The sequence below is a fragment of the Sorghum bicolor genome, chromosome 2 (genome assembly GCF_000003195.3).
Source record: "Sorghum bicolor cultivar BTx623 chromosome 2, Sorghum_bicolor_NCBIv3, whole genome shotgun sequence".
NCBI classification, from domain to species: domain Eukaryota; kingdom Viridiplantae; phylum Streptophyta; class Magnoliopsida; order Poales; family Poaceae; genus Sorghum; species Sorghum bicolor.
This window is the reverse complement of record NC_012871.2, coordinates 5,087,241-5,109,943: the sequence shown is the minus strand read 5'-3', so window position 1 is coordinate 5,109,943 and position 22,703 is coordinate 5,087,241. Positions and strand designations below refer to the sequence as shown.

The following is a 22,703-nucleotide window of genomic DNA, read 5'->3' as shown; positions in this document are numbered from 1 at the left end:
CCCTGAATTGTTATCGTTTGCAAAAAATAAGCACTTGACTCTTGCACAATCGATCAATCAGGACTCCCCTGTACTCCTTGTTCCACCTACCTCTCTCACTCCAAGCACATTCCCAGTTGCTAATTTTACAATAGAAGATACAATCAGTGAATATCTCCGAGGAGCAGGATAAGTGGAGCTACATCTGAAATAGCTCAAAATTCTCAGTCAAAAAAGCCTACAAACATCTAAGTGGGCACAACATCGTTCATCAAGCTTACAATTTGCTTTTGGCATCTTCATGTCAGTGCAAACATAAAGTCTTCTTCTGGCTGGTCCTAAAGGACAGAATCAGCACTAGAGAGCTCCTGAGAAGAAAGAATATGCAACTACAAGATTATACCTGTCTTGTGCAATAGTGCAGTGGAAGAGTCTCTGGCCCATCTATTGCTAGAGTGTCCTTTTGCAGTCCACTGCTGGGGCTTGATTAATATTCAGATCGACCACAATATGAGTCCATTTCAGCTACTGCATAGCTTCAGGGAACAGCTGGCAGTGTCATTCTTCATGGAAATCATCGTCATCTTGACCTGGACTATTTAGAAATCGAGAAATGACTTAATCTTCAGGGGAATCAATCCCACTTTACAGTCAGCTTATCAGAACTTTAAGGAAGAATGGAGGTTGCTTCTGTTAAGGGCCAAGAAAAGCTACTCCCCTCTCATTGATCAATGGACAGCGCTAATGATGCAAATAGCTGTAGATTTTTATAAAATGTTGTTTGCTAAGGAAAACAATTCCTTTGTTAAGCTAGATGAGAATTTTTAGGGGAGCCCCAAGATATGGTTCCTTCTGAGGAGAATGAGAGTTTGTTAGCTCCTTTTCTGGAAGCAGAAATAAAGAAGCAGTTTTTAGTTGTTATGCTGAAGGGGCTCCAGGTCCTGATGGACTCCCTTTCCTTTTTTACCAAAAGTTTTGGAATTTAGTTAAACGATCTAGTACATTTGTTTGATGATTTCCAAAAAGGTAAACTTGACTTGTTTAGATTAAATTGTGCTCTTGTCACCTTGATCCCAAAAGTAGGAGATGCTTCAAATATGAAGCAATTTATACCTATTAGCTTGCTCAATTGTAGCTTTAAGATTTTTTCCAAGATTCTTACTAGTAGATTCAGTACCATTGTGCAGAGAATTATAGATCCAAACCAATGCAGCAGCTACTACTCAGGCCGACTAGGGTCTTGTCATGAGGGCTCTTCGATCTGTGTTTGGGATGTGCATGGCCATCCATGAGGCTAATAGAGAACACCAGCGCACCGTCGAGGAGGAGCTCCACCGTGCTGAGGTTCAGCGAAAGGCGATAGCTGTGCAGGCTGGTGTGCCCCTGTCTCCGGTTCGCTCTCTTCCTCCAGCTCCTCCACAGCCCGCTTGGTTCCACCCACAGTTTCAGCAGTCTTTTGTGCAGCCCCAGTCTTTTCAGACGTCTGAGCAGCCCCAGTCCTCGTCCGGTGCACACCAGGGTGTAGCTGCCAGCTCGTCCTCTAGATGGGCTGATGCTACCTATGGGTTAGCAAGTTACTTCTTCGACCCTGCGTTCGACACTCTCTTCCCCGCCAGCGGCCCTTCGGACTTTGGCAACCAGGATACCGATGGGATCCAAGAGGACGACAATGTTGCTGATGACAAGTGAGGCATGTTCTTTGCCGACATATTTCTTTTTTGGCGCTTGACGCCACAGGGGGAGAACTTTTGTGATCGTCTCTTTTATCGAAGATATTTATGTATGGACCTTGGACTCCTTTCTATTTATATTCCAGGGCCTTGTTTAGTTCATCCCAAAAACCAAAATCTTTTCAAGATTCCCCGTCACATCGAATCTTGCGGTACATACATGAAATATTAAATATAGACAAAAATAAAAACTAATTGCACAGTTTACCTGTAAATCACGAGATAAATCTTTTAAGCTTAGTTACTCTATGATTGGATAATATTTGTCAAATAAAAACGAAAGTGCTACAGTTCCGAAAACTTTTCAGTTTTCGGAACTAAACAAGGCCCAGTTATGTAAGTCTATTGTGATGAAGTATGTGTGATTGTTAGTTCGAACTTAATGGTTGTAAGGACATGTTACGGTGCTTGGTTAGTATCACTTTTGATGGTTTAAGTCTTTCATTTTTTGCGTTGCATGATATTCATGTCATATGCATCAAGGTTATTATTTGTGCCAGTCACCCATGAAGGCATGTATACGATGTGGAGCACATTTAGTAAAATTGTGCATGTGGCCTTTTATGCCAAGTTGTTAGTAATTTAAAATATATATGGACAAGTTTAGCGAGAGCTTTTCATATACGTGGTTTTATACTTATTGTTGATTTATTGTATCGTCTTTAACAGTAGCCATCCAAATCTTTAGGTGCCTTTTTCCTCTATCTGTTTGTATGAAGTTAATTTATTGAGAAAATTTGCTAGTCTACATATTGTTAAAACATGCACGTACGTCTTTTGCGGCAAAACCTTAAAAAAGATGACTTTCTTCCCAAAAGAAATTAAAACGGCCCAATTAATATTGTCGAGCCACATTCTGGCGGCTTAACAGGCCAATTTTCGGACGGCCAAACGGCCCAGCTAGAATCACCTAGAGGAATTACGTACTTCAGACTCCATAGTTACAGACGAGTGTTGACAATAAACGTCTGTGCTAAACTACAGACGCTCATACATGGCGCGCGTCTGTACAGACGCGTTTTAACACCGCAACAGTAACAGACGTCTGTAACGATCTATTACAGACGCGTGTTAACTTCCAGTTATGCAATCGCGCGTCTGTGATTTCCTTTTTTTACATAGTGTAACCGATATATAACTTCTGAATTTGGGAGACTCCGGCTCATCAACAGTTCACGGTACTGGCATGGTTTCTGGTTCAGTTGTAAAATCTCTCTGTATTGTGCTGTTTAAATGGACTGAGTGACATGAAGCGTGGAGCTAGCTAGGCACCGCGTACCATGACCAATTGACCAGGAATTCACAACACTCGTTTGCTCGGCTCGAGTACAACTAGTTCCTCCATGTGGGGCGGCGGGTGTTGCTTCACTGATCACCATGTGTTCCCAATTTCGCCGTGCCCGGCCCGGTCATGATTGACAAGGGAAAGCAAAATCGAAGTCAAATGACTGCAAGCGATATGGTACGTGCATGCCCAAATTATATTAATTGGCAACTCCTATTAAAATTATACGTATCTCAAAGCAGATAATTAACTAAATACTTTTTCTTAATTATATTCCTGCATGGGCCCGGCTCTTCCATGCCCAAAAAGTGCCCCGTCAGAATTTGTATCCTCTAGGTCCGCTTTTGTTCCGAGTCTCCATCCGTCTTCCTCTGGCCTCCAGATCCCGGGCACTCTTCCATTTCCTTCATCTCCCTCCTCTCGATTGGTCACTTACAGCAGCACCTCCATCATCCTCCGGTTGCTTTTATTTAGTGCTAATCCATTTTTGCCTCAGCGGTTGCCGTTCAATTACTTGAGAGGAGGTCCACAGGCGTCACCGACGAGGCACACCATCTAACGGCAAAAGCCTGCGAGAACAGTGCCTGTATGTCGCCTAGGCTTGTCACTTGTGCAGCACTCCACGGTGCCGCGAGCCGATGCTGATCGAGATGATGCCGCTCCTCTCATGGTCTTGCCAAGTCCCCCGCATTCGTCCTCAATGACACCGATGCCGATACTCCGACGCTCCTCTTCGGCGCAAGCGGCGAGAGGATGGCAATGCCTACAGGTTCATCGCGTTTCAGTGCAAGGATGGCAATGCCTATAGGTTCATTGCTATGATCAGCTATACACAATCCTATCACTATGGATCTTTGTTGAGGGCCTCAGGCCTTCGGCAAAGGCTATATGGCCCTCGGCAAAGAGCCCTCGGGAAATTTTCCGTCGGGAAAGGGATCTTTGCCGAGGGCCATTTGTCGGGCACTCGGCAAAGATTTTGCCGAGGGCTGACGCCAGCCGTCGGCAAAAAAAAAGTTACCGTTAGGCCACGTGCTGCAACTGACGACGTCTTTGCCGAGGGCCCAACGGTCGGCACTCGGCAAAGAATTTTTAAATTTTTTTTGGGTAATTTCTTTGCCGAGGGCTCCCAGGCCGGCCCTCGGAAAAGACTTTTAAATTTTTTTTTCACTAATTTCTTTACCGAGGGCTCCCAAGCCGACCTTCGGCAAAGTATCTTTTTTTTATTTTTTCTGAGAAATTCTTTGCCGAGGGTCTTGACCATAGCCCTCGGCAAAGACATGTTTTTTATTTTTTCTGAGAAATTCTTTGCCGAGGGCTATGGTCAAGGTGATCACATGTGAGATGTCTGAGTTTTGTGCACCGGACGTTACCACAGACTCAGATTTTTTTGAAATTTTTATCATAGCCTCCACATCTGATAGCATGATATGTCGCCAAGTTTCATGATTTTCTGAGTTTGTTTTTATTTTATATATTTAAAAAACCATTTTGCCGCAACTTGGTCAACATGTTGCGAGGGGTAAACGTTCGATATTTCATATGGCTTTCTGCATACGGCCTGGAAATGCACTAACAATCATGAATGTCAAGATTAAAATAATTAAATAATATTATTTAATGCACCTGTAGTTTAAATTTGAAATTTGTCGAGAAATTCAATAAATTTAAAAAATCCAAAAAATATACCAAAGTTATTTCAAAATGAACCAAACTTTGGCATGTAGTTTAAAATAGTGTAGGTGTCCCACAGAAAAAAAAATTAGATCAAAAAAGAAAAAAAATCTTTGCCGAGGGCCCACGCTAGACCCTCGGCAAAGGTGGGCCTACGGCAGTGCTTTGTCGAGGGCTTAACGCCGGGCCCTCGGCAAAGCCTAACGCCCAGAGCCGCCGTTACGCTGGGCCCACCTGCCGAGAGCCCCGATGGGCTTGGACCGAGGGTCTTTCTTTGCCGAGGGCCCGGCTCTCGGCGAAGAAGCGTTTGCCGAGGGTCCCTCGTTGCCGAGGGCCGGCCCTCGGCAAAGATTGCCTTTGCCGGGTGTCCGAGATCTGGCCCTCGGCAAAACAGAAAGCCCTCGGTAGTGTTGCTCTTTCCAGTAGTGTATGGCCGGTATGACAGGCCAGAGGCTGCAGCGGCTTCCCAAGGGAACCGGTATGGTGGTTCAGGGCGGACGGACCCATACGACAAAAATTAACAAAAACATTTAATGAAAAAAAAATCAGATTATTGGTTGCTTTAAGATCTGTGAAATTTTTTAAAAGAGGAGTACTGGAGCAGTTCTCATATTAATTAAGATCGAATTGGATGGGCAATGGATGTAACACCCTAAAATTTACTCCTTTTTGAAATAGGTGAAAATGATTTAATTATGAATTTTTGAGCTCATGAAACATAGGAAAATAATATTTTTTCATTTAACTAATATTTACCATAGGCTTAGCAACATGTCTTATTCAATGTGCGGTTTTGAGCAAAGTCAAAATATTTCAAATAGATTTTTAAATGGATTTGAAATGGCTTTGGGATAAAAGAAAAAAAAAACAAAAGAAAAACGAAAACACTCCCTCTTCCTGACTCTGGCCCGAAGGCCCAACCCCCTCCCCCCTATCTTCCTCCCTCGCGCTCGGCCCAATTTTCTTTTCCCCCGGCCCAGCAGACCCCGCGGCCCAGCCCCGCGCCTTTCCCTTCTCCTTTTCTCTCTGTCACTGGTCAACCGGGCCCGCGCGTCAGTGTCACCTCCCTCTTTCCTTCTTCTCCCTCGCATGGCCGAGCCGGACTCGAGCTCAGGCCATGTTTTCCTTCCCGATTTCTACGGGATTTGCTGTGGGAAAGTTCCTTGCTCCTATAAGTCCCAGGCGCCCTCCCCCGCGCCCCTTTATTGCCCCTCGAGCCGCCACCCTGCCCTAGCACCGCCCGGTGGCCGCTGTTTGGATCTTCAGAGACGGAACACACCCGCCGCCGTGGTCCGCATCCTGTTGTGCTCAAAGGCCACTTGCAACCACGTGCCAGGCTTCGCATCGCTCCTACGAAGCTTCCAATTCCCTTCTTCCGTTCTCTCTTGTGGTCTACGCGGTGTTTACCTTCGCCGAAGTGCTCAGGAAGTCCGTCGTCCGCCAATTCACGTGGCCGACTAATCCCGAGCCCTCCTCGCCTTCGTCTTCAGCCGGGGTGAGTTCCCCTTGTTCCCCTCTTTGTTCCCGTGCTTTTGGTTCATTGAATCGTGCATCCAATCGCCTTTTCACGGACTCCGGCGAAGCTCCGGCAATGGCGCCACCGCGCTGGCACTGTAGCCGGCCGGCAGCTGCCTATTATTTCCCCTGAGCTAATCCCGTCCCTCTGTTTCAGATCCAACGGTCAAGATTGGCTCATACCCCTTCAATTGGAGTTTTGCTAAAGAGCCCCTGGAAGATCTAAGGTTCAACCCGCGGTCTATGGCGTAAAGTTAGAAAGGCGCTTTGCTGTTTCAAAGACGTACTCTGTGCTGGTTTAAAAGAAAATACGTTTTCTGGTATTTACAAGTTTGCCACTGAAACTGTTTTGCTCATAAAATATTTATTTTAAATCCGATTTAATCCATTCAAATTTCGTTAGATTCGTATTCACGAGCTCTACATGTTACAAGTATTATTTCTCTGTTTTGAAACTTTTTATTTTCGCAGTAGCTTTTAATTATTTATTTATCTATAAGAAAACTTAGAAAATTCATAACTTCTACGTTTTAATTTCGATTTTCGTGATCTTTACGTTTGTGAGATCGTAGCGATGCGTAGAATCATTTTATAAACTTTTCATACTGTTTTTATATGATTGTTGTACTGTTCTAATTATAGCTTTGTTTGCTTTGTGTATGTTTGTCTTCGATTGTTTGTGTGTGGTTGATCGATGATCGAGTTTAGACGGAGAGCAGTTTTTGGTGATCAAGATAAGAGCTTTGGCAACAAGTAAAGACCAGCAGAACCAAAAGGATAAGCAAGAGCATTTGGATCAAGGCAAGTATAGCATTTGGATTTTATTTCTGTGACCCGTGATCCTGTGACTAGATTAATGTTAAGTAATAAATGATAAAAATAACTTTTTAGCCACTTGATGATTTATCTGTAAGTGATAACCGGGACAACAGTGCAACCATGAGGGCTATAATGGCTCTGGCTTTAGCTCAGTATGAAGACCTTTTCTAACTTGTTAGAGGTTACCCGAAAGGGCGGAGGGGCTGAACCGTTTTGGGTATAGTGTGGCCTCTGTCTGTATGTGTATAGGCTGCGAGTCATTGTGCCATCGGAAGGGGGGCTCTATATCTGCGCGCAAAGAAAACCTTGCGGCCCTAACATGTTAGACGAACTTTTGAAAGGCTTCATAGTGATCCCTGCCGACCTTCCTTGGAAGTGGGTTAAGAGGCTGATCACCTCGGGCGAAAGGGTAAATCATGACTCATGGGTAAAGATGTAAAACCTCTGCAGAGTGTAAAACTGGTATACTAGCCGTGCTCACGGTCAAGAGCGGCCTTGGGGATTCTTGCATCGACGATGATGATTCTTGTGTGTTAAATATGTTCATTATTTATTATTTAATGCTCTACATTATTTATGTCATATTGATCATGAGATTGTGGGATCCATACAATCTAGTTGCTATACTTGTGGAGTTCGATATGGACTCACTCTTGCTATTTCTCCCAAACCTCAGGAGAAGTTTAGGCTTGTGATCAACCAGTCAGTTGGATTTTGTAGAGTGAAGTTAATACCCGAAGTTTGGAGTTGTCTATCCGCTGTTTGCTTAAAGGTTATCTCTTTTATTCTAAGTACGTTATATATTTTATGCATTGTCTTTTGATATTACCCTTATTTGTAGCTATATGTGAGATTTGGCTTTTAATACTCACATATAGTGCATATCTGGTTTTGTCCTTAAAATCGGGTATTACAATGGAAGAGAATAATAAACAGCTGAAGCATGAGTTTGCTCAATTGTCTGTCCACCATTGGCTTGACAACGGCAAGAGGGAGTGGATCAGACATCAGAACTAAGATGACCATATATCATATGAAGCAGAGGGGGAGAGAGAGGCAACAGTAGCCCGTAGGGGCTGAGGGAAATTAGCACAGAGAGGATTTTTTTTAATAGAAAACACAAACTGGCATGAGATAAAGTGACAATTTTATTAAAGAGTGAAGAGTTCAATGCAGCGATCCAGGGGCCAAAAATCAAAAGCCTTATTACAATTAACAGCGCAGATATCCAAAAGCACCCGCGGAAACAGGAATCATCCCTTCTTCCACAATATCAGCAAGCAATGCATTCAAGGAGAGTTGCTTGTGTTGGAAGATCATTTCCAGCGAGGCTAGTTTGGTACTAGCTAATTAATCAACTTGTTCCAATAGCTGGAGCTGGATTGCCTTGACGGACCAGTTGTAGCCTTCCCAACTCAAGCCATGGACTGGAGACACGTTAGAGATACATGCAAATGTGCTGCTTACTTGTAAGTCGGCATCGGGAGCACTCTTTGTCTCGTGAGACCAGCAGCAAATTGATGACCCTCCCAGGGGTTGAACCACGTGGACTTTTTCTTCTGGATGATTTCCTCCAATTGCCTCCCAAACCTAGACAATGTCACAAGCAATGTGAGGTACACTTGTGGCCTTTGCCCCCCCCCCCTCATCCTCATCCTCATGTCTCTATGGTTTCCTCATCCTTGTGGTCTTGCGAGGTACAAAAATATTTGACTCGTGCAGAAGACAGAGATTGTGACTAAATAAAGAGCTAGTCTGAGAAGAGATGGTCAGTTATTATATTGAGTCAGCTGAGCAATGTTAAAGTAGGAAAAGGATCCAACATAATAACTCTTCATGTGTAAGAGTACTTTAAGAACGAATTCGATCAGCTATTACACTAGTACGTAGGTACTATTAGAAAGTGTTTTTTAGACTACATGTTTCCCCCCGCTTTATTAGCCAACAAAGTATAAAGAGTACGTTTATCCATGGCAAGTAAACACGTATTCAAGGTATGCCTGCCAATTAAAAAACACAATCCGCGGTGGCTGAGACAGTCCCTAGGTATTCCGGCTTAAGAAAAAAATCTTATCACACAGATCAAGAAAATCCCCAAACCTCTGTCACACTGCATACACAATGCCACCACAGCTGAGATGAACTGGCCAAAATCTCCGTAAACAAATGCGCAAGTGTGCCACACCTGGGGCTCGAACCCACATCGCGAGGGTGCCTACTGAGAGCGCTAAACCAGGTGGCCTAGAGTCTGTTCGCTATGCCAGCCAATTAGAAGAGTGTCTTCTATTATTAGTGCTCAAATTGTTGGGTGGTCTGCAGTAGCTGATGGAAAGTCTTCACAGCCGAATGCTCTATATATATAGGGGCAGCCGGACAGACCCAGCACATCATCTTTCTTGGCAACAGAAGACGCACAAAGTGGTATCAGTAGCACTACCGAGTTCGCATCAGCGATTTTGCGGAGGAGCTGAGCAAGTGAAGAGCCTCGCTGGGCCATTACAAAAACAAGGTCTAACAGTCTACTGTTTGCTAGCTTCATCGATCTGTTCAGCGAACACGAGCCATGCAAAGAACATCATTCTTGTGATGATCGCTATTGCCTATTGGTGCCAGTATTATCATCATCCCACCTGCACGTCTCTTTCTGGAGAAGAAAGAAGCAAAAACCATCAAGCCAAAGTCAACTAGATATTCTTTCCCTTGGTGCCAACTAAACATGCAAACGGTGCGGCTGCGGACAGCCCATCCCACGTCCGCACTCGCCGCTTCCTCCAACGTGGGCATGCGCGGCGGCCTGTTTTCCGCCGTGTTAAGATTGCGGCGTCTGCGGCGGCCCGCAGTTTTGTCCGCTTAACACGTTGTGCCCGCATTTTTTCTCGCATCTGTGTGCTGTGTCACGTGACCATGGGGATGTGGCCTCCGCGGCTCCGTCTGACCATCGCCGCCACGCCACCACCGCGCTCGTGCCTCTCCTATCCCAGCGCTCATCGTCACCTTCGCCGGCTTTCGGTGGCATCCGTGGCAAGACGAGCAGGTATGGTCCGTCCAAGAACAGCGGATGCGGAAGGTGCTGCACTGCCCGCGATCTCTCCAGCTGTGCTACCCCGTCTCGAGCTCCTCACCAGCTCCGGCACCTCCGGCGGCGAGCGCAAGCTGATTCCCGTCATGGACGATGACCACGACTGTCACCATTGATTGCACAGCCTCGTCGGGGCATACGTCAATCAGCAAGCCACAGAGCCACCACTACCGGAGATTCGTTCTTTGCCTAGTGTCGCACACTTCGCCTAGTGCAATTTATCGGGCACTCGGCAAAGTATTTTGCCGAGTGTCACCCTCGGCAAATGGAAGCACACGGTAAATCGACAGTTTGCCTAGTGCAAAGGCACTGGTCAGCCAATGGTGGCTAACGTGCAGTTAGGCTTTGCCGAGTGTTTCGTCTCACACTCGGCAAAGTGATAATTTTGCCTAGTGTTCCGTCTCACACAACGGTGGCCAACGGTGACTAACGTTCAGTCATGATACTTGTAGTTGTTAATGGTACTTTTATTTGCACTTCTTATGGTGAATGATGGAGCACTTGGATTACTTGTGAACTTATTGTGATATACTATGACTTATGTGATGTTTGTGGTATGTATGTGATGTTTGTGATATATATCATGTATGTGATGCCTGCTATGCATATTTTTTATTTGTTTTGGATGGAATGGAAAAAACAAATAAAAAGAATATTTTTGGTCATTTTGCCGAGTGTTGCACTCGACACAGGCACTCTTTGCCGAGTGTTTTGGCCATAACACTCGGCAAAGGACTGCACTAGACACCTGAGAAAAATAGTTTGCCGAGTGTCTAGGCTAGGACACTAGACAAACCTGATGGCTTTGCCGAGTGTCGACACTAGGCAAACTTGGTACTTTGCCGAGTGTTGGGCTTTAGACACTCGGCAAACCGTGATCCTCCGTTAGGTTGGCCGTGACAGCTACTTTTGTTTGCCGAGTGTCAAATAGGCACTCGGCAAAGGCTTTGCCGAGTGCCCGAAAACAACACTCGGCAAAGCCTGCTTTACCGTTATTTTTTTTTGCCATCTCCGCTTTGCCGAGTGTTGCACTCGGCAAACGGTTTGCCGAGTGTTTTTTGTTGTTCGCCGAGTGCCCTCGGCATTAGGCAAAGCGTGTGATTCCAGTAGTGCACAGATCGATGCTATCATGAGCGTAGTCATGGTGCGCGGCAGCTGGCGGCATGATTGATGCTGTGGTGCAGCCGGCCGGCGGGTTTGCGATGCCGCTGGACAATGCGTATTAGCCGCATAAACCCGCTTCGGGTATGTGGGCTTGCGGCATGGCCTGCGGTGCAGGCAGCCCGGCGGGCTGGTGGCGTGCCCATCGCCGTTTGCAAGTATAGTGCCAACTGCTTTCCCTATTCTTTCATCTTCCTCTCACCTCTCCTAGAGACCAAGACCCAACTCCCTCAACAGCAACTAGCTGCTCAAAAGGGTAGCCTTTCATGAAACATGGCTCAACTCAATCTCTCCCTATTGTCTCCCAAACCTAAACCTATATACACGGAGTAGTATAAGAACTTTTCTCCTAAATTTTCAAACACAACATGATATTTGAAAAGCAAACTCTAGTTTATATATCATATCATCCTGTGGACTGTGGAGGATAAGAACCAACATCTTTTAAGGCCATACTGACTCTTACACATTAAATAATAACTGAACTGTAACTCGTGTTCACACCTCTATAATAAAATGCCTTAAAGTAGGTTGACATATATGGAAGTCATGCGAAAGCAGGGAAAACTAGTACAACATTGAATTTTAGAGTTTGTGAAAAAGGAACATCTTTTCAGCCACTCTGCATCAATATCTCTAGAAATGATGGGTTGGTTTCCAGGCAACCAACTGCCTCTGCCAATGATTTCCAGAGCGTACCACCTAAGTCGCCTGTCATGGAAAATCGATTCTACACTAAAAACTTGGGTCTCGTTTCTTCCACATGCATGCCACAGTGGAAGAAGAAAGGAAACAATTCATTGGAACTATCCAACACGGAAATGGCATAGCTGCCAACCAGGAAGAAAAATTAAAAAAATAGTCCATGAATACTTCAAAGAATTTCCATTAATCAGTAATGGAAAATGGTTTATGGCCTCGTTTGGAAAAAAGAACACTTCAAAGAAATTTTGGGCAAAACAGCTACGAGAGAGGGTGCTTTGAATTGGGAAGAAGCTCTAGGATATGAGGGCACAAATTTGGAGAATTTGGAATTTCCTTTCACAGAAATGGAAGTATTTAATATCGCCAAAGGTCTTCCCTCACAAAGGGCACCCAGCCCGGACGGATATAATTGGGGCGTTCTACAAAACATGTTGGGATATAATAAAAAAATGATCTTTTTTGTTGAACCAGGGAGCTTCCCCATTCCCACTCTTTTTGAGCAGATACGATGGGCACCGGGTCTGAACCTGGGTGGCCGAGCTTGCGGCTCGCGATGCTGACCAAACGAGCTACTCACTCATTCCCTAAAAAAACGATCTATTGGAAGCAATAGGTTGTTACAGCCTAAGGACCGCAAAACTACATTTGATCAACAATGCAAATATATATTGCACTGCTTCCAAGAAAACTGATGCACGTACACTGGGAGAATATCGTCCAATCGGCCTTATTAATAGCATTATGAAGATCATTACAAAGATCCTGGCGAGCAGATTAGCGCCGAGACTAAATGAACTAGTTTTGACTTCCCAAAATGCCTTTGTCAAAAAGTGGCGCCTACATGACAATTTTCTTTATGTGCAAAATGTGATAAGGTCCCTACATTGCAGAGAAAGTCAGGCACTCTTTAAAAAACTTGATATATCAAAAGCCTTTGATACCTTACATTGGTCTTACCTGCTAGAGGTGTTGCATGCACTTAGTTTGTTTTTTTGAACATAATTGGCAGGTGCACTGCCTTTTCATTCAGTAGGAAGGCAAAGTTTGTATATTGACAAATGGTTGAGAAAAAAGTAAAAATAAAACTGCATAATATAGTGACTAGCTATCAATACTCTTCTTGCTCCATCTGCAGCATATGTACACCATTTGCAATCTGTTGAATGATTTCCTGCGTGGTGCATGCCTTGATATCAAAGACTTGCCTGCATGCACTTAGTTTTTGGGCAGAGATGGAGAGAATGGATCTGTGCAATTCTAGCAACTTCATCCTCATGGGTAATAGTAAATGGGGTTCATATTGGCAATTGATCCGCGGTGCAAAAAAAAAATCATAGAATTGGCATCTTCAAGCGGTATTCTAAAACCGGTGCTCCCGAAAGCGGCACTTTTGCATATTGTTCTTTATACGCTGATGATGCAGGCGTTTTTGCTAGGCTAGAGGCACCTGAATTGCAGGCTTTGGCAAGAATACTTGAATTTTTCATGCTCAGGACTCATGGTCAACATGTCCAAATCAAGATCTTGGCAATCAGAGCTTGAAGACATCATATATAACTCGTTTCCTTAGTAAGATTTCTTCATTCCCAGGAAAGTATGTGGGGCTGCCATTGCATACATGGAAGCGAGAGGATAATCGATTCCAACCGCTCATAGATAAATTCGGTGCAAGACTACCTGGTTGGAAAGGGAAATGTTTCACAAAGGCGGGTAGCTAGGGAGACGCCAGTCAAAACAGTTCTGTCATCTCAACCAATATATCAGCTCACTGCCTTCCCAGCATATATATAAATGGCTGATAAAAAAGATTGGATGAATCAGTAAACACTAATGAAATGTGTTTTAAGTCAAGGGAAGTGATATATCTAAAGACAAGCATGTGACTGAGATAATGCTCGTGGAAAGTGCCAAAAAGGATTGGATCAGTAGACATTGCAGCATACTCTTGAGATCAAGAGCAACTAGCTGCTCAAAAGGACCTCTACAAAATGCCTTATTAAAGTAGGTTGTGTTATAATAAACTCAGATGAGCGGTAATTTAAAAGCAGGAAACACTAGTTACAAAATTGATTTGTAGAGGTGGGAGAAAATAATTTTCAGATGTATTTTCTACCACCTATATATATGAATTTGTCTGGAGATGGGGTGGTTTGCAAAGGAATTCCACAGAAACGATTTTCAGATGTGGGTCACCTAAGCCGATCACCTCTAAAAATATGTAGAACAAAGTAACAAAACATACTGAAACAGTAAGAAAATCTATGTTTTCCAAGAGGCTTAGAAACAAATTATCTTCTGTTTTTTCGTTATGTGAAACCTGTTATTAATCTTGTCAAAATTAAATCCTAAGAACACTTTGTTTCAATGTAGGAAAAGGTAAAGTCATGGAGACACATTCGACATTCTATTATGCAAATTGGGTACTTGTGGCCAAGCACCTGATGGATCAGTACTAACAAGTTCTTCAGATCCACATGACGATGCTCCAATTGGGTACTTTTTTTTGTTAATTTTTTAATGGGCTGTTGTAGAAAATGAGTAAAAATGGATTGTTTGTCAACAATTTGGGCTGTTCATAATCCATAGAAGTTACATCTCATGATACATTCAACCAAAAGGATCAGAGTTGTTATTGAGCTAGCAGCATCACTAGCTAGTGAAATTGATAGCCCATATATCATCCTGGAGAAAGAGAGAATGAGTTTTGTTCATTTTTTTTCTAAAGCAAGACATTTGTAATTTTTCCATGATATGAATAGATTGATCAGTATCTTGTATACCGGATCTTAATTACTGCTACCTTTTTGATATGTACATATTTCTAGCCACCTTTGGGAACTTGTTTCTAATTTTGATATTATAGATGATATATGAAAAGATCATTTAGAAACTTTTTGAAGTCAACCTTGAACTCCTAAATAAATGTATAAAGTGCAACAACGATACATCTTTGTTATGTCTTTAACAATGGCATATATATAGGTGCGTAACATATAATTGGAAGTTGAAACACACGTGCATTTTATATTATTTTTGTCTAATGATTGTTGTGGATAATTTTTTTTTCTCGAATACGTAAAAGGTTTGCGTATCTTTGTATTAAGTAGAGCAAAGTTTTTTTTTACAAAAGCGCCGTAGCGCTGGCGGCGGAGGTTTAACAGGTGTTACTAAGAACTTGTTGTGGATAATTACTCAACATTTAAATTGGCAATTTCCAGGTTTACTTTATTTGTTGATCAAATACTAAGATGACATATATTTCGGACAGATAACTATTACACCAATTTTTAAAGACTTTAGTTCCATTGGTTCATTGCAGATGACGCCAGATCTGTATTGATAAATACTGGTTCATCTAAAAATGGCTGTTCCATTAACTGTTTCTGGCTCGTGTTCCTGAAGCCAGATTCAAACAAAAGTTAGCACCTAGCTCAGTTGACCTGTGCTGTTTAGTGGGCATGATGCATGGAGGTAGGCACTTCGGGCCATCAAGATCCTCGTGGCTGTCGTCTGTCCAGTTAGTCGATGACTTAGCGAGTTCAGGAATTCACTAACCGTGTGCTACACATGGGGCACAGGGTCCTGAGGGAAAGCTAGAACAATCACAGAGAGGTTTCTTTTAGAAAAACACAAACCGGCATGTGCAAGTACCAATTTTATTGAATAGTGAAGAGTTTAACAGAATACCAAGGGGCTAAAAATAAAAAACTTACAATTAACGCATCAAGTCTTCAAGTGCACTGCGAACTACTTACGGCCTGTCCTTAACGTCAATGTTGGTAGCTAGGTTCTCACAAGAACTTAAACCTACCCATGACTAGGATAGTAGGATATGTAATAATGGAATGAAATCCATTCATTCACATAGCAACTCGTATTGCATCCATATGCGAGTGATTATGACAAGGTGTAATGAATAATGAATTCATAATTGAATGTCCTACCAAACTTATATATATCGGCATGAGCAACAGACTTGTTCATCGATAGTTCTTTCCATTCATGTGTCCAAAAAACATAGTCGACGACATTAGGGAATAGGAGACATCTTGAAAGGCTAATATGCCTGTTGTCCACTATGTTTTTTGGTACTTTGTACCCGTTGTAATCATGTGTCATGTAGCATAGAGCCATTCAGGGATGTGTCCAAAAATCATAGCCGACATCTTTAGTGCAGAGACATTATTTGCCGTCATCAAGCAGCTCCATGAGCCGATCCTGCACGAAGTGGCCCTCCTCCGGGGTGTAGGTGATCATCAGGTCCAGCCTGAAGATGCCGAAGGACGAAGGTGATACCCCTGTGCGCATTGCATGGCAGTCTCAAACCATGGGGACTCGAACATGTACTCCTCCCCAATCACCTTGAACGCTGGTACCTGGAACTTGGCATCCAGCCAGTTTGGGATGATCTTGTGTATAGACATGCTGCCCAATCAATCCATCAAAGCAAGCAATGAACATCTTAAACTCCTCATTCGGTGCCTGTCATCTATTGGCTGGTGAGAAGAGTGCAGGGGTTTCAGTGCCTGTCATCAAGTATGGCATCTCTGGAGAAGGTAGTCCAGAAGCCGGGCATCTACGAGAAAGAAAAATTTGCCACTGAGGGCATCTACATCAAGTAGATACTGTGTGCAACTGAAACGATCTCGTAGTGTACAGACTAGGGGCTAGGGCATGCAGTGTAGACTGTAGAGCCACACAGTGGCTTCTGATGAACATGTATAAGATGCTATATTTTTGTTTACTTTTGCAAATCTTACATCCAATATTTTGGCACCTAAGATAATCTCAAATAAAAAATAGCTATAAATTTTTAGATCTCATCAAGTACTAGAACTTTTCTACATGGCGTATTTTCATCTGAGAGCTTATTTGAAAATTTGAATTTCAATTCTAAGAACTTAAAATGTATATTTGGGTCCTAAATGATCAGAATTTAAATGGTCAACAAAAAAGTTTTAAATCTTGTCAATATCTATGATTTTGATATAATATTTGTCTTCTTGCCCGGCTTTACATTTGAAAAGTTTATGGATTTATTTGTTTGGCATCTATTTTCAGAGCATGCCTGAAAGTCGTTTTTTGATTGGGTGTGACACTACAATGCACATTTTCAAGGATGGTTCGCATAATAAGAAAACTCTACTGAAAGTGTGATTCTCTCCCTCCTCCACACAACAATAAAGATGACATGAATTCTGATGTCTACCATCTGTGGTATTGTTGAACATGCCAAAATATTCCCTGATGAGAATGCAAGGCGTGGGGAATATGCAATCACTTTTGGTAATCATGTTGTGTCTTCTTCCATGGCCTCCTTGGCTAATCTTCGGCTGCGAGTCATGGTAACATAATTCATGGTCGTCCTGGAGGGTAACTCAGGCGCATGCTTTGAGTACCAAGACATTCAATCCTAGCGTTGCATTTGTGATACCAGGTGAACATATTTATACTAGCATGTATAACCAATAATTTCTGCTGATTCGGGAGACACCGGCTCATGAACATTTCACGGTATTGACTTGGAGTCTAGTTTAGTTGTGTACACTTGTATTGCTGTTTAATGGACACGAGGTGTGGAGCTAGGCACCATGTACCATCACAATCCTTGCAGCTGTCGAATCGTCAGTGGAGGCCTTCAAGAGATCATGAATTCGCAACCCGTTTGCTCGGATCAGAGTACACCTTGTGCCTCTCCATGCGAGGCGCGGGGCGTTGCCTTCACTGGCAGATCGCCGGGTGTTCCCAATTTGGCCATGCCCACTCATGATTGACAAGGGAAATAAAGCACAATCCAAGTCGAACGACTGGGAGCGATATAGTACGTACGTGCATGCCCAAATTAATATCGAATAGGATCAGCAATGGAAGGGATATGAAGGGCTCTTGCAAATGCATGGCTTCTTTGATCGTATCTTCGCCATTGGATACGTGGCGACCACAGGAGGGAGTGGAAACAGAAAAAGATGAAAGAGAGGGAGGCAGCCATATGGGCTGAGGGAAAGCTAGAACAAGCACGTAGAGTTTTTTTTTCTTTCACAAAAAACAAACCTTCATGAGAAAGTGCCACTACAGGAGAGCCGAGCTTTGCCGAGTGTTAAATGCTTTGCCGAGTGCCAAAAGTCGGGCACTCGGCAAAGAGCTTCTTTGCCGAGTGCCGCACTCGGCAAAGCACGGCTCTCGGCAAAGAGCTCTTTGCCGAGTGCCAAACACTCGGCACAGCACGGCACTCGGCACAGATGGTCTTTGCCGAGTGTCGGACACTCGGCAAAGCATGACACTCGGCAAAGGCTGACGGTGGTGCACACCGTTAGTCTTTGCCGAGCGCCAGAAGTCGGACACTCGACACAGATGGTCTTTGCCGAGTGCCAGGATTTTGGCACTCGGCAAAGTTTTTTTTTTTGGTTTTTTATCTCCAATTTTTTTCTACTAACTTTACACTTTATTTTGAAGCCTAAGATAAAATTTGGCACAATTCTCAATATATTTCATATATATATTTAATTTATTTCGCTTAAACGTATTTCTTCCGAAAATACAATATTGAACTACAGGTGCATCCAATCATAGAATTAGTTGGTTGGAAAAATGATATTCACAATACTTACTATAGTTTGAGACCATTTCCAAGAGCACACCCGGAATTTCGAACGTCTTATACACGAAATATGGCGACAAAGTTGCGGGAGAAATGCATTTTAATTATATAATTTGCAAATAAAGTCCAAAAATCTTAAAACTTGACGACATGTCTTTACATCACATGTAGATGCTATGATAAAAATTAGGGAATGTTTCACAAAAGTTATTACGTACGTTAGTTATAAACCCACACTTCTCACATGCAACTTTATCGCCATATTTTATGTATAAGACGTTTGAAAATTTGAACGTGTTTAAAGAAATGTTCTCAAACTATAATAAATATTGTGAATATCATTTTTACAATCATCGTATTCTATGATTGGATGCACCTGTAGTTCAATATTGTATTTTTAGAAGTAATATATTTAATCAAAATAAATTATATATATATAATATCAAGAATTGTGATAAATTTTAACATAGCTTTGAAAATAAAGTACAAAGTCTGCAAAAAAAGTCTAGAGACAAAAAAAAATAAAGTACATAGTTGCTTTGCCGAGTGCCCTAGCAGCTGACACTCGGCAAAGAATAAATATTTTTTTTAAAAAAACTACGATTAGTGTAAAGGTTTATTAATAAAAAAATAGCACATTTTTTTAAAAAAATAAAAACAGAAATTAAATATTTTTCAAAAAAAACTTTGCCGAGAGCCATATCGGGCGGCTCTCGGCAAAGGGAAATATATATTTTTTTAATTGAAAACCGAAAAGTAAAAAATTTAGAAAAAAAAGAAAAAGAAACTTTGCCGAGAGCCAGATCTGGTGGCTCTCGGCAAAGGAAAAAACCGTATCCACTCAAAAGCGCTGACTGCCAGGGGCCAAGCTAGCCTAACACGCAAACTCCCACGCTCGACGCCCGACTCCCGGCCGCATCTGCCAACCGCGCCCGCGCCGCCGCCGGCCGCCGCGCCACGGCGCCCACGCCGGCCGCGCCCGCGGAGCGCCCTGCCGCATCCGCGCCGCGCCCGGCCGCGCCGCCCGGCCACGCCCGCCCGACGCGCCGCGCCGCTCCATCCAACCGCGCCCGCGCCGTGCTGGCCCGCTGGCAGCGCCCGCCCGAGGACGCCCCCGCCGGTCGCGTCGCTCAAGTCCTCGCTTTGTCAGACGCTCTCCACGGCGGATCTGCGCGACCCGGAGATATCCGTGCTGATTGCCAAGAAGCTGCGCGAGTTTCACGATCTCGACATGCCTGGACCCAGGGACGTGTCATTGTGGCAGAGACTCAGGTATGATTTGTTCTCACTGCTGCTGTTCTGATTTCGGTGAGAAATGTGCTTGAATTCTGATTCGAATCTGATTGCTTTGCTTCGTGTTGTATGAATCAGGCGGTGGCTTGAGGAGGCTCGTGGTAGTTGTTCTGAAGAAGAGTCTAACCAATATCAGCTAGATAAGCTAGGCGATGAGATTGCAGTGCTGGAGAAGACGCTCTCGGGGGTCGAACAGTCAGTAGGATTTTGTCATAATGACTTGCAGTATGGGAATATTATGATAGATGAAGAGACCACATATAAAAGATATAAGCTGTTCTCATTTTTAACATAGCCCCATGTTATTTCACCATAAGAAAAATATAATGATGGATGATCTATGACTGCTTAAGCATATCCTTTTTCTAGAATAACCTTTCTGTTTCAACAGGTAATGGTCTGACTGATTCCTTACAGGGTTTATCAAGCAGTGAGGTACTAAAACACACTATGTATGAATTATTTGTATTAGTAAACCTTGTAGTTAATGCAAATATGTAGCTTAGACATAGACAGCCATTGAAAAATGTTAAAAGTACCATGATTCATAAATTAGGGCTAGGATGGTAGCTAGCTTCAACTGTAACATAGAAGTGTTTCATCTCCTTCTCTTACCACTTCTGCAAAATCTAGTTGGTTGTTTACTTGCTTATGGTACCAAGTTACCAACCTTTTAAGCTTTATTCTCCCGTGCTTCAAGCCTGTAGGGATATAATTATGTTGAAACAGAAACACCGTTGCCTCATGTATCATGTATGCATATTGTATTAAGTACTGATGGGAAGCTGCTACTTAGCACGCTGAACACAGCACTGTATGTGCATGTTAGTGTAGAATACAAGCATTTACAGACTTTACTTTTCACTCTTTATTTTGCCAATATTTTTAATATGATGGATTTCAATCTCCTTTCAGGTAAACAACATTGTTGATTGGAGGAAATTTTACTTCGAAAGATATATGTGAGCTTCTTTCTAAGAGCCATCTTCATGTTACTTATTTTCTTCCAGTAAACTATGAGGCTTCATAGAACTGTATGCAGTTTTCCAGGAAATGCTAGGCTGGCAGCTTGGTGTCACCTAGTAATGTGTACCCTTGTAACATGCCTTTACATGTATGATGCAGATTTGCTGGTAAACTTATTTGTAACATGCCTTTACATAAATCGCCTGTTACTAATTTAGACTTGTGATGGACTTACAGATTTGTTTAGATGAACTTGTGGATTTGTACCTGTGAATTTGTTTAGATGCGACATTTCAGTTTTTTAAAAAAAAAAATTAATTTTTTTGCCGAGTGCATCCAGGCTGAGCACTCGGCAAAGAGTTTTTTAAATAAAAAAATTAATTTCTTTGCCGAGTGTCCTGCCTGGAGACACTCGGCAAAGAATTTTTTTTAAAAAATCCCGAATTTCTTTGCCGAGTGCCTCCTGGCAGGGCACTCGGCAAAGAATTTTTTAAATAAAAAAATTAATTTCTTTGCCGAGTGTCCAACCTGAAGACACTCGGCAAATAATTTTTTTTAAAAAATCCTGAATTTCTTTGCCGAGTGCCTCCTGGCTAGACACTCGGCAAAGCAACCGTTAGTTTATAACCCGTCATAACGGTAACTTTTCTTTGCCGAATGTCCCGATAAAAGGCACTCGACAAAGAACCCTTTGCCGACCTAAAATTTGCCGAGAGGCCTTTGCCGAGTGCGGCACTCGGCAAAGCCTTTGCCGAGAGCAATAGTGCCTTTGCCGAGTGCCGCAGGCACTCGGCAAAGCAACTGTCTCCTGTAGTGTGCCAATTTTATTGGATATAGATAAGAGGTTTAACAAAGCCCCAAGGCCCAAGGGGTCAAAAATCAAAAGCCTTACAATTAACGTATCAAGTCTGCAAGGCACATATCCGCTAAAAGGACACCACCTACCGAACCTTCTTCCTCGATATTAGCAAGGACTTCATTCATGGTGAGCTCCTTGCATTGTCTTGGAAGATTCTTTGCAAAGAGGATAGTTTCGTACTCCTACTAGTTAACCAACATGTTCCAAGCTGCAGCTAGCTAGAGGTTGCCTTGACGGAGACCACTTGTATTCCTCCCAACTCATGCCATGGAGTGGAGACACGCTAGAGACGATACACACAAGAATTGTGTTGTGTGCTTGTATGTATCAAGAGGCACCACTCTTTATCTGATGAGACCAGCAGCAAATTAATGAGTCTGGATGATTTTCTCCATTTGCCTCCCAAACCTAGACAATGACACAAGCAATGCAGTGCACTGCGAGGGTACACTTGTGGCCTCCCCCCTCTCTTCCTCATCCTCTTCGTTTTCCTTTCCATGATGTCTATATATGTTCACCCCTTGTGGTCTTGTGGAGGATAAGAACACAAATATTTAACTCGTGCCACCACCCCAGATCACTTTTCTCCTGTCGGCTGAGAGCTCTCCCGCCGGCTGCGGTCCTCCGTCAGTAGCGCACAAACTTCCCCCACGTTACAGCTAAACCTATCTGGAGAGTGGAGAGTTCTCTCCCATCAGTACCTGCCGTCACGAAGAGTTTTTTTGGGCCTTCCACGTCCAGAAACAGGCTGCCGCGCGCTCCTCCAAAGGCTTTGGCGCGCAGAAACAGCTAGCCTCACGCGCGCTCTCGCCCGCCGAAAAGAGACAAGCGCGTGCCGAGGAGTCGAGCGAAATTATTTGGCCGTGCTCTCGCCCCTCCAAACAGCCTCGGCCTATCTTTCGACCTTATCCGTTCTCCCACCCGCGTCCAGCTCGGGTCGTCGCCCAGGCGCATAGCGGCCGTGCGCATCCACCAGCGGCGGCCTGCCGCGGCACCGCCCTAGCCACGGTTGCTGCTTGCCGCGAACAGCCCCATCCCCAGCC

General features: G+C 43.5%; 1 protein-coding gene across 1 annotated transcript; it reads left to right on the top strand.

Moving 5' to 3' along the window:
- Nucleotides 11,242–21,047, top strand: LOC110432580 (cornifin-B-like). Its single transcript, XM_021453324.1, has 5 exons — nucleotides 11,242–11,297; nucleotides 19,404–19,814; nucleotides 19,914–20,030; nucleotides 20,227–20,270; nucleotides 20,751–21,047. The coding sequence occupies exons 1-4, from the start codon at nucleotides 11,242–11,244 to the stop codon at nucleotides 20,228–20,230; spliced, it is 588 nt and encodes a 195-aa protein (XP_021308999.1). The 3' UTR covers nucleotides 20,231–20,270; nucleotides 20,751–21,047.